General features: G+C 37.3%; 1 protein-coding gene across 1 annotated transcript in view; it reads right to left on the bottom strand.

Moving 5' to 3' along the window:
- Nucleotides 1-11,324, bottom strand: part of LOC143926536 (vitellogenin-A2-like) — a 55,531-nt gene extending 44,207 nt beyond the window's left edge. The window contains exons 1-10 of the mRNA XM_077450343.1: nucleotides 11,281-11,324; nucleotides 10,951-10,968; nucleotides 9,864-10,015; nucleotides 8,737-8,988; nucleotides 7,741-7,905; nucleotides 7,212-7,360; nucleotides 4,814-4,964; nucleotides 3,450-3,607; nucleotides 998-1,157; nucleotides 793-918 (exon numbers count right to left, since the gene is read on the bottom strand). Of these exons, the coding sequence (XP_077306469.1) occupies nucleotides 793-918; nucleotides 998-1,157; nucleotides 3,450-3,607; nucleotides 4,814-4,964; nucleotides 7,212-7,360; nucleotides 7,741-7,905; nucleotides 8,737-8,988; nucleotides 9,864-10,015; nucleotides 10,951-10,968; nucleotides 11,281-11,320 (1,371 nt within the window). The 5' untranslated portion in view covers nucleotides 11,321-11,324. The remainder of the gene's footprint in view (nucleotides 1-792; nucleotides 919-997; nucleotides 1,158-3,449; nucleotides 3,608-4,813; nucleotides 4,965-7,211; nucleotides 7,361-7,740; nucleotides 7,906-8,736; nucleotides 8,989-9,863; nucleotides 10,016-10,950; nucleotides 10,969-11,280) is intronic.
- Nucleotides 11,325-12,600: the final 1,276 nt, after the last annotated feature.

The raw sequence follows: 12,600 nt of genomic DNA, 5'->3' as shown, positions 1-12,600 counted from the left end.
TTTTTAACCATTTCGTACTGCATTAAAAAAAAAAAAAACATGGGTTTTAGGTGTGGCGGGGGGGGGGGGGGGATTGGGCTTCTGATTTATTCTCTGGAGCGGATAGGGTGAAAAGTTATTACAGTGTACTGCTGGTACCAGGCGAGTTTGACCCTTATAATCTGGGGTCCATCAGATTCGGTAAGAGGCCATCTGGCTCCCTTTTAAGTGTATGTCTACCTTCCAGATTTGAAGCATCTGATCAATCTTGCAGAGTGTGAGGGGTGGCATCAAAAGTTTTTGTCTCATCACCCCGCTATTTTATTTCAGTTTGGACACTTTTGATACATCAATATAAATATTTGTGTGGATATTTAACTCTTGAGTTTTCACTTGGGTTGTTTTACACTTTATTACTACATTTCATTTATTTTACTTATTAGTGATTAATTTACTCACCTTAATTTATTCATTTATTAATGTGTTGCATGTTCTTGACAGACGGTATACATACTGTGTTGTAAACGTTTATGTCTAAATTAAGTAATGAATTTTGCCAGGAGATAGCAGCATTCATATCTTTTTAATTTTTAATTGTTTATCACGTTTTTTCACTTAATTAATTCAGTTATCACCTACATTGGTGGTTGGGTAAGCGCAGAATAATTTAAATATACATTTAAAAATACTTTAACAAATATTTGATAAAACAGCCAATACCATTTCCAGAGACAATGCGACAAAACTGTAAATAAGAGATACAATCACACAGTACAATACCACTAATAATAGTAATGAAGAAGCGCCACTCACGTGCAGATATGAATCAGGACAAGTCATCATAACATTGCAGTGTTTGTTCACCATGGTAGCATACGATAAGTAGGCGGTCTTGCGTAGAATTGGTGAGTTTTGGACATTGGGATCTTTCAGCAGAGCCTGGTGGAGGAATTTAAGTTAATTCATATATCAGTTGGACGAATAGGGAATAATACAATGAGAAAGGCATAGGACTCACAGCTGCAAGTTGGATGGTGTGCTGATTAGCTTTTGTGTATAGCATGGTAAGAGAGATGGCCATGGCTGCATCCTGGGTATTTAGGTGCCCGATGTTCTTCTGGAGCAGATTAATAGCTTCACTTGTTCCTACCAGAGGAGTGGCTTTTATCAACCATTGCCTGTGAAGTAAAAACATGGCATCGGTTATTAATTATGCAACGTATGGCTCTACTTTTTGGCCCCCATTCCCCTCTTGGTTTTTAAAGAGTTTGCGGCCAATATTTTATCTCAACAGTTGTTAGGAGTGAATTGCAAGAGCAACTGAGAGTCCCTTTTAGCGTTCAATCAACAAATCTTTACAGCCAATAAAAGAACAACAATAATGCAACATTTTTAAAAGGACTTATAGCATAACTAAAACTAAACCTTTTTTTTTCAATTTGGATAGAGTAAGGGAAATTTGCAACCAACCTCAGATCTTTTTTTTTTCCCTTGTGTGTCTTATTAGAAATATTTCCCTTCACCTCTGGTCCTACAGACTTAAAGTACAACTAAAGGCACAACTTTTATTTTTTATTTTTGGATAAAGTGGAGATGGATTAGAACACCTGTCAGTTTTTATCGTTGGCTGTGCCCCCATTAGGGATATTCACCCTCCCTATTTGTCCTGTTTACCATTATCATTGAAAGTAAAAGAAAATCCAAAATTTTGGGTTGTCCCCAGAAAAGTAATGGAGGGGAAATCTTCCAATGGGGACACTACTTCTAGTGACCTGGGGGTCCCCAAGGAATTCCCTTAAAGTGATACTAAAGTCTATTTTTTTTGTTTCAAATTAACAAACTTTAGTCTTACCTGCTCTGTGTAATGGTTTTGCACAGAGCAGCCCAGATCCTCCTCTTTTTGGGTCCCTCGCTGGTGCTCCTGGCCCCTCCCTCCTTTGGAGTGCCCTCACAGCAAACCCAAGCCAAGACACAGCTTCGTGTATCTATTCGGACACAGAGTCATGGCCCTGCCCAGCCCCCTCTCTCTCCTTGTTGGCCCACTGACTGATTGACAGCAGCTGGAGCCAATGGCGCTTCACTGCTGTCTCAGTCAATAAGGAGGGAGAGTCCTGGACAGCCGAGTCTCTTGTGCAACATCGCTGGATCTAGATGAGCTCAGGTAAGTATTAGGGGGGCTGAGGGGGGTTGCTGAACACTGAAGGCTTTTTATCTTAATGCATAGAATACATTAAGATAAAAAAAACCTTCTGCCTTTCCAACCACTTTAATTTTCAGGGACTTTATCTCACTTCCTGTTTGGCTATGGGACAGGAAGTGAAGGGAAATCTCCACAATGGGAGACAGATGGCAAAGAAAACTGACTGGGGTTATATCCTTCCTTGCTCCATCCAAAATGAAAATAAAAAAGTTTTGCCTATAGTTCTACTTAACAGGAAGTGGGAGTATATTGTTTCTATGTAAGAGAAATCCCTTATTAGATAATTGGCATGGCAAGAAGTGTCCCCATCATAAAATGTTTCCTCTATTACTGTTCTGGTGGCAACTCAAAATTCTGATGTACTCTCACTTTTATTCCTGTGCCGTTTATGATCGGAGTAATTAGAGAGAGTTAATCTCCCTAATGAGGACAGCAAGAAAAACCTACAAGTGGTTCAATTGCCTTACCAGTCTAAGTCTAAAACCTAAAAAAAAGTTTTTTGACTTGTTAAAATGTAAACCTAAACTAAAGACTTCAAATTAAATGTTTATGGCAGGTAGGCTTTAATTGCAGAAGACACTCTATTTGTTTCTTCTGCAATGAAAACTCTTAAATCTGGCAGCAATGTTTCTTCTTATGGTACACTGAGCTTTCCATGTGAATGCTATGGGTGACAGGAATGATGAAATAACTAAAAAAAGGCACCTACAGAATATACAATATTCTTTCCCTTTAAACACAAATAACGCCTTCTCATTTGCTCATGCCTTTCACTTAAAGCATTGGTCTCCAAACTGCAGCCCGAGGACCAGATGTGGCCCTTTGCTTGCCACAATCCGGCCCATAGGGCATTATTTCTACCACTAATACAAGGCACTCTTCCTCGCACTGACACCAATGATGGGGCACCATTCCCTCTATTGACACCAATTATGGGGCACTATGCCCCCCCCCACTGACACCATTGAAGGACCACTATGCCTCCCACTAATACCAATGATGGGACATTGATTACTTCCTCTGACCCCAGACATAATCTACTCCCACTGGCCACAGTCCGGCCCCCCTAAAGTCTGAAGGACAGGAAATTAGCCCTTTGTTTAGAAAGATTGGAGAACCCTGACTTAAAGGATCTTTGAAATTTTGGAATGACTGCAATCCACTGGACCCATTCTTGAGAAATAAAGTAAATATAATTTAACAGCGAACTCTAATATCTGTCCATCACAAATGATAAACTGAGGAAATTAATTAACTGTAGGCCACCTACCTGTACATGGGTCTGTCCGAGTACTTCTTCCAAAGGGCTATAATAGTTTGAGAGCTTGTGTAACGCAGGAGTTGGATTAGTTTCATGAATTTCATTGGAGCATTTTCCTGGACTTCTTGCTGGTTATTCTGGACCAAGTTTTGCAGGGTCTCTTCAATCTGGAATAAAAAGGAGGGAGGGGGGGGGGGGGGGGGAGAACATTAACATCATAATCTTAAGAGCAAGGATGTTTCCTAACCAATAGGAACCTATTATCAAACTAGGGTTTATTACAGGAGAATGGGGGAGGAGGCAGCCATGACATGTCCTCATGTAGAAATACATTTTACTTGCTGAGAAAGAAGGAGGACCTTCCTTATTGGTTCAGACACTTAGGCAATAGATGAGGTCTTCATGTGTTCCAGCTTTGGGTAGAATGGGAAGCATTTAAAACTTGGTCAAATATTTACTGTGTCTATGTTTGGGAGATTCACTCCCATATTTTATCTTGGTGACCACTGTAGGCAGGATCTCAGATATTTTTCAGAGTAGTCATCAGCACAGACGTAGAAGAGAAATTTCCCATTCTTGAAGGCTTATCAAGGAAATTTCTTAAATGTAAATCATTTGAAAATGATTTTTTATGGAAATACATACTATATTTTTAGGTATAATGATTTTATTTTTTTAAACTCTGTTTCATTAAATGATTTAAGTGGGTACTCTTGTTTTCTTTTTGAGATATAGTGCTTGTGACAGTATGTATAGGAAGTGAGCTTTCTAATGTAGGAAAAATCATGTAAGGTTATTTCTCAGTCAAAGAGGTTGATTTCCCTATATGCAAATATGCTGTTCATCCAATCGTGTGAAAGAGATACAGCTTTTTTCGTGCACTTTCTTAGTCTTAGCAAAGTGAATTTTCACCACCCACTCAACCCCAATGTGTATCTAACTAATCATGTGTTTCTCCAGATTCATAAAAAAAATCAGCAAACGTTAATGCTTTAGAAAAACACTTTGTAACATTAGAAACGGTTTCTATTACATACTTTTGCCAATTTGTCTTCTGCCCAACAAAAACCTTTTCAGTAGGTTGGCAACTTGCACTTTAGTGTATGTAAATATATTTCATATAGGACATAGATTGAATCTACCTGTTGCATGAATATTCTATACTAAATTCACCAAATCAATAATTGTCATTTTGTGAATCTAGTATAAAAATGGCATTGTTTGTTGTACAGTCCCTCTATGTCCTAATATACATTAAACAAGTTTGTGCTCCTGGGTGTTGACTTTCCTTTTTTTTTTTTTTTTTTATGTGAGCCATACATTACTCCTCCCAAACTTTCTTAATTTTTCCTATATACAGTATGTTTTCTCACCTGTGCTTCAACATTCTTATGCTTTACCATGTGGATAGGCATTTGTAAGACTTCAAGGCCAAGGCGCAATCTTATTCCACCACGGTTGATAAGTGGTACATTGGTATCCCCAAGGCTGCTGGTATGGATTTCTTTCAAGGAGAGAACTTGTCTGCAAGAGAACAGGCATTTATATAAATTATTGTTCAAAATCTTATATAAAAAAGAAGACAATATACAAAAGATCCCATACGAAAGCATGCATTCTCTCTGTAGTAACCAATAAGATGGGAATTGTTGGCAGCTGGAATCCTACTGACTGCTACAGCAGCAACATTTTCCATTCAGACCACTTTCTATAGGTGGGACCAAAGCAATATTTAGATCATTCATTACAACTAGGGAAAACGTGATCCTAGAAAATATAAAATAGACTATGTTTAGGCTAAACAAAATCTTTTCTAAACTTTCTGTTTTTTGTCTTGAAAAGTATAAATAAAGGCTAGAAAATTCGTTTTTCATTGTCAACTGTGTCCCCATTGAACAAATGTTCCATCACAATTTGTGAAAATAACTTAACAGGAAGTAATGAAAGCTCTTAAAAGTGAAGCTGTGCCTAGATTTTGCACACTAAAGTATATACATTTTTGGAAGAAGCAGTAAAAGCAGTTTAAAACACAACTCCATTCACATCTGTAGCTATAGGCATTGTGGAGAAATTCTTTAATCTTTAAATTTGTAACATAGGCACTGAAATCCTATATTTTTCTTGCTACTTTCAAACGCACCAGACTTTTAGCAGCCCACCAGCCCTCTTAGAGACACACAAAAATTGATTTTAAGCTGTTGGAACTTTAGCGTCTTAAGCTGGATACACACTATACAATTTTCTGCAGATTTTTCATTCAGTTTTACCAAAACCATATAATATGAGGTCAATTTGTATGCAATCAGGTAGGCCTTTGCACTAGGTGGTTTGAGTAAAGCTAAAGGAAATCAGACAACAAAAATTGTATAGTGTGTATGGGGTCTTAGTTGTCATATTTGAGAATTTTTGAGAGTCAGTTTGTCCACATTAAAAGTACCTATAGAAGTCAGTGATGGCTTGTTTTAAAGCTGTTTTGTAAAGATTCTTTTTGAGAATATGCAAACACATGAATGTCAATTGCTTGTCCACAGGTATACTTTAATGTAGACACAGGCAGCAACACAAATGTTTTTCTGACAATACTAGAAAGAAGAATAGGAGTTTATAGAGGTTTTCCTTACTTTCTATCTTGGTGACACAAAAGAAATCTCAAAAACGGAGGACACAGACAGCAAAAAAAATTATATTATTAGGTTTTAGAATGGAACCTCAGCCATGAATATCTGACAGATGCCCAAAATATCTCCATCCTGACGTAAATAATTGAACTGAATAGCTTCTTTATATGGATATTCTTTTATTTAGGAATAATGCCCATTTAAAGTGGTTGTAAACCCTTACAAACCACTTTGACCTACAGGTAAGCCTAGATTAAGGCTTACCTGTAGGTCCAAGCAATATCTCCTAAACCTATATGGTTTAGGAGATATTTGCCCGAAAACGGGCACCGCTGTCTACGGTGCATGCGCCGTAGACAGCGGCGCGCATGCGCACTGAGCGCGGCATTTCCAAGAATGGAGCTGCCGCGCGTGTCAACTCTCGTGCGCATGCGCGGGAGTGACGTCATCGCGGCTTCGCCAAATGACAGCGGCGGAGCTGCACGACCCCACCAACAAGATGGATGCGGCGGACTACAGGGGACAGCGGCGACTTCGCTGGCTCCTGTGTCAGGTAAGTGACACATAATGGACTACTATGCGATGCATAGTAGTCCATTATGCTTTGCCTTTGCAGGGAATGAAAGAGGAAGTAAACTCATCAGGGTTTACTTCCTCTTTAAAGGTTTATTACTTTTTGGGTGATAACAAACAGGGTGAATATTGATCATCAGCTGATGTCTGTAAAAGCAGAACACAACTCTGCTACATGGGCAGAGCTCAGCTTAAGCTTTGGAAATCTAAAGAAGACCTCCTTTAAAGCACAAATTGAGGAAAAAATAACAAGATAAAAACTAATAGCCCATTAAGATGAAAAAATTACAAAAACCGTTTTTGCTGTAATATTCAGCTTTAATCCAGAGATTTCCCCTGTAGTACTTTTGTTCTGCTGCTACACGCCTTCAGTTTGATATCCAGCATTATCCAGTGCACTTCCTCTGAGCCCAGGTGATCCTGGACCCTGGATTATGTATTCATTAATACAGAGCTGCATTCATTTGTGTCGTTTATATCTGCCTAGAGTTCAACTATAACTTAATTCTGCAAATAAAATCTTTATAGCATAAGTATGTGGTAGACTGATACTCTTTCTGTAAAACTGTAAATACTCTACCTGACTTCAGTTAAAACAGATCCATAAAGTTCAAAAAAGGGTGCAAACTGGGTTTGTTCCCTGGCACGGACTTCATTAATGGTTGCTTCATGATTCTTGAATGTGAGTTTATAGGTGAACGTCTGCAATCTGCGCAAGTGTCTGGATTTCTGAAGAGAGAAAAACAATAGGGAAAGACCAGTGAATGTTAATTTTTATCCTTACCTCCTCCAAAACCTGATCGGACCTCCCCAGAGAGACAAAAACTTTCTCACAATTTACTATAACCCAGGCTGATTGGCCAAAAAAGAACAGGTGGGGGAAGTATTATAACTGAGATAGTAAATATATGGCAGGTATGACTGGGACATTCAATTGACCCCTATGTCAGCTTCCTTCAGACATCCCTTTAGTTAAAGATTTATCCAGTTCCTTGAGATATAAATCATATAAAGTAAGACATATTACTTTTACATTTGTTTTACTTGCACTAAACTGTGAAATGGCAAAAAAGCCTTGTGTTGCTAACATGAGCTAAAGTTCACCATACCTGCTGACATGATCTGCAGGGCTCCGCGAAGGGCATTCCAATTCTGTGTACTAACCGATTCTCACATCTGTCAAGATCTCTGGATTTAATAATGATGGCAGAGTTTGGTTTATTCTCAACTTGATGGACCACATACCTGGTCAGGCACTCTCCAACAATGGATTCCTAAAAGAGTAGGAAATAGTGTTGTCAGCTGTTAGCTTTCTTTTGTCGACTGACTTTGTGAATTATAATTTATTTCAGCATCCCTGTCCTGTTTTCCCTATTTGATTATGCTAAAAGGAGGTGGCTGTTGTCACAGGGCAAGGCAGGAATCTTAACTCTTGATACATCTTGCATTTCGGCATGAAGTTAGAATAACCATCAAGCATGGCAGACTAGAGAAGGTAGACACCCTACCCAACAGTCAGAAAAAAGCTATTGTCTACTCTGTATATTTATTTACAATGTTTTCAAATCTGTTATCATAACTTCTTAGGTTTAGATAGAGCCTGGTGGGCTGAAGGTAGCCCCTGAACTCTTTATTTTGTGGATACTCAAATGGCAAGATTTTCCTGCCATAATTCCTAATGTTTTTCCTGTCCATCTGGAAGTTTTGGATGCTTCTACCATGTTTTATGTGTTCCAGCTCCTCCTGTTACATTCTCTATACCAGCCTTTCTCAACTCTTTTAAAATGGTGGAACCATTGAAAGAACTTTCAGGTTTCAGGGAATGAACTTCAGGAGGTAAAACTATAAAACCATCCAATAAAAACTGAAACATCATTCTTGGGTGGACTGACCTTTAGATGTTCGCATTAGATACTTTCATATGATGCGTCACAACTTTTCTAAAATGTACCAAAACCTTCAAAGTTGCCAAGCAAGAACTATACCTTTCCACACTTTTACATCTTTTGATATATTTATGAAGAATATGTAACATTATTTGCTTTAGCGTAATTTTTTTTTGCCCCATAACTACGGTAATAATTGACAAAAGTTTCCATACTAACCTCTTCCAAGTCATAAACATTCTCTGATCGCCTGACATCAACGTTCAACATATTGAGGATGCCTCTAATGAGGTTGACCGCAACAGTTGACACATGTTCTTCAGCAAAGATGTTTCCAACTCTACCATGGGTGTATTCAAACTTGAAAGGATTTTTTAACTCCTTTGCAATAGTTTCAGTCAATGTGGCGGATCGGGTGAAAGGCTGTTGGGGCCATATTCCATGATATTCCTTTACGTCAACGTTATAAGCCTGGTGAAGAAAAAGTGAAAAAAAAAAGTTAGAATTAATGTTCTTTCGGGTATTAACCAGTGTAGGAGGGCAAAAAGGGCTTGTACTAATCATAGCTGTATATGATTACCAATTCCATTAAAGGACTGCAGTTGTATTCACACTTAGATATTCTTATTATAAACACATGAACTAAATGATTCCTTGTGCTACTTTTTTATCTCACACTCCAGTCCTGCTGTACAGAGACTGCAAGAGACTGATATCAGGTCAAATTCATGTACTAACACTGTTGTGTTTAAAGTGATACTAAAGTCTTGTTTTATATGTTATACTTACCTGCTCTGTGTAGTGGTTTTGCACAAAGCAGTCCCAATCCTCCACTTCTTAGGTCTGTCTTCGGTGCTCCTGGCCCCTCCCTCCCATTGCTATGGGGGCACCGAGCTGAGCTGCAGCTTCCTCTGTCCATTCAGATGTCCCCATCTGCTCTTTCTCCTTATTAGCTCACTGACTTTGAAAGCAGTGGGAGCCAATGGCACTTCGCTGCTGTCTCAGCCAATCAGAAGGGATTGGCTGCATTAGTTTGTGTCTTTTATATCTGCATAGAGCAAAGGTTTCTCATTTGCACTGACACTTCAAGAATCTGAATTGTGTGAAAGAAGGTAGAAATGTTGAAAATGCTGATTATTTCTTAGCTTGTTTCTGCTGAAAACACAATTTCCATGATCTCATTACCTGGCCTAAAACAAGTTACATTTGGTCATGGCCAGGAGGTAGGACAGGGAGGAAAGTGTTCATTTACAACACGTCTTTAAACGCAATCCTTTTTTCCCCATCATCATAAATTTAAATATGGGATCATAACACAAAAATGTGCTCTGGACGCCATTTATTACCTCAGCAAGGAACATCTTTTGGCCAATGCTACCAATCCGCATCCATAAGTTTATCTTCACACCAGCTTTGGTAAATCCATTTTCTGGAAGACCGTTTAGAAGAACTCCTTCATAGACGTAAATATAGGTCTTGGAGGGATTTAAGACTTGTACTGCGAAACAATATATAAATATTAATTAGATAGTTATAAGTTTACAGTAATCAGAAAATATTTTTCATTGACACCTTAAAGGGATTTCCAAGCAAAATTATGCTTTCACAGCTGATAGCGCCCCATTCATATCTTGTCTCCCAATGCAGAAAAAGATGAAATTTTACAGTCAACCTACAGTGCAAGACTATACATTGCAACTCAACTATTGATATATGATGTATGAAAATTGTACAGAGACTGGGCAGGGGATAGTGTCTGTTTTCCCCTCTGGGCCGATAATAGTAAGATATGTTGGGCTAGTGGCCCTCAGTGGAGATACTTTACCATTTTGAATCAATATCAATCAGATTGGGATCTGCAGTCAGCAACATATGCTATGTATTTAAACCTGCAATCTCAGGTGCCTTCCTTTCCTGTTGACACCTGTATTCCCCTATGTCCTGTATGGGCATCACAGGGACAGGAAATAAGGGAAAATATACGCTCTTCCAGAAAGGAAGTAATATGACCTTTCTCCAGTAGGCATAGTGAAAAACAAACAGGGTTCTAACCCTTCCCCGCCACTATCTAAAAATAAGTAAAATGTTTTGCATGGATTTTTTTTAAGCTAAACTGTGGGCTTTCAATGCATGCTGGGAATTATGGTAACACAACATGTAGAGGACCGTATTGGATCTATAATTTGAAAGAGTTCAGAAAGATTGTTCTTGTTTCACTTATCAACTAGACATGTTCTTCCTTTCATTATCTCTTATCACAGAAAGAAAAGGGCAATCCTATGGTGCATTAGAGAAACAAATAAGAAATGTTTCTTTACACACAAAAAATAAGCCTGGGAAGAGATAAATTAGATCTTTAGCCATAGGCCAGGTACATAGTTTGTTTTTTAGATACAAGTGGCATTAGTTATTATTATTACTTAATGCACTTACCATTTTGTGAATCACTACCTGTAGTAAAGAGACATAAATATAATAACGTTAGTACTTTAAAAAACATTATCCTTATAATAATGCTTTAAATGTGGCTATGCGTCACATTAAATTTAACAAAAAACACAACAAATATGAATTCAATACATTTGTAAGTATTTTTAAATTATAATGAAAAATTATTTAATTCAAATAAAAATAAAAACTGAGTATATGTGACACTATAAAAAAATATAAGTAAATGCTAAATAAAAAGATTGTAATTGTAAAGAAAATAATAAGATTTCTAAAGTAATAATAAAAATGTTGTAATATGGAAAGGCTACTCACTCGCTAGTGCGAGCAGTAGTGCTAGGATGATTCCCCTCATGATGATGGTGAATATCTGACTGAGGACTGCCCACAGTATTTATAGTGACATTTTCCAGAATACGTCATTTTGGAAACTGCCATCTCTAGTAAATTATTAATCTGCAACCAACCTTTCCAAATTGCTTTTTTTTTTTTGCAAAACAACTATTTTGTTTTTAGAAAGAAAATCAAAACTTTAAAATGTAATATGTCCAATACATCCCTCGGGCCATTTAACATATAAAATGGAATTTATAAATTCCATTTTTATTTTAAATATATTTTGTACAATTTACCTACTTGTAATTTGGTAAGAATAGTAAATAATTGGGTAGGTTAGGATAACTTTGTTTGTGGTCACAGTGACAGAATAGACCAGATCTAATCTTGCTGATAAGAAATGTGAATGATTCAGCCAAAACAAATTGAATACAAAGACAGACTGACTATATGATTTATTTAACTCTGTTGCATAATCTATAATTATTAATATAACCAATAATTCTGGCTTACATTTTTCTCATACCATGAGAATGGGAATTTTATTATTCTCTTGTACAAATTGATCTAGTCAATTATTATATCATAAAGCTATGTATTATTGTTAAATTGCATTCAACAAAATTGTTAAAAGCATAAAAAAGTGAACTCGGTTGCGGAATGCGAAAAGATCCTTCCTTCTAATATTATATAAGTTATTGTCAATATTCAACAATCAGCATTCTCTAAGAGTCACATACGTTTTACAAACTGTTGTAGATTATTAGTGCTGATTAGTGCTGTTTGAAATTTCTGCTGCTTTTCATAACATAGGGGTTGATTTACTAAAACTGGGGTGCAAAATCTGGTGCAGCTGTGCATTGGTAGCCAATCAGTTTCTAACTTCAGCTTGTTCAATTAAGCTTTGAGGAAAAAAAAAACTAAAACCTGCAAGCTGGTTTCTATGCAGAGCTGCACCAGACTTGCACTCTCCAGTTTTAGTAAATCGATCCCAAAGTCAACTTCTTCAGCGGACGTTAGCATTATGTCAGGACTAGGGTACCATCCAAGTGGAGATCTCCATCGTGGCACCAGCATCCAAGAAAAGCCCCTCTCAGATATTAAAAGAAATCACCCAGTATGGTCCAGAACCAATTTGGTAATGACTCATCAAAAAGCCTCTAAACAAGAGAACAAACAGACCCTTGGAATGACTAGTTGTGTTTTCATGCATGCTACCGTTCTTCTTATTATAAATAATAATAATGATAATAATTAATAAATATCTATTTATAAAAGTAAAAAAAAAAGAAAAATTGT

This window comes from Lithobates pipiens, unplaced genomic scaffold, assembly GCF_037356315.1.
Source record: "Lithobates pipiens isolate NorthernLeopardFrog02 unplaced genomic scaffold, aLitPip1_a1.2 Scaffold_23, whole genome shotgun sequence".
NCBI lineage: Eukaryota > Metazoa > Chordata > Amphibia > Anura > Ranidae > Lithobates > Lithobates pipiens.
The sequence above is the reverse complement of the archived record's forward strand: the minus strand, read 5'-3'. Positions and strand labels throughout refer to the sequence as shown.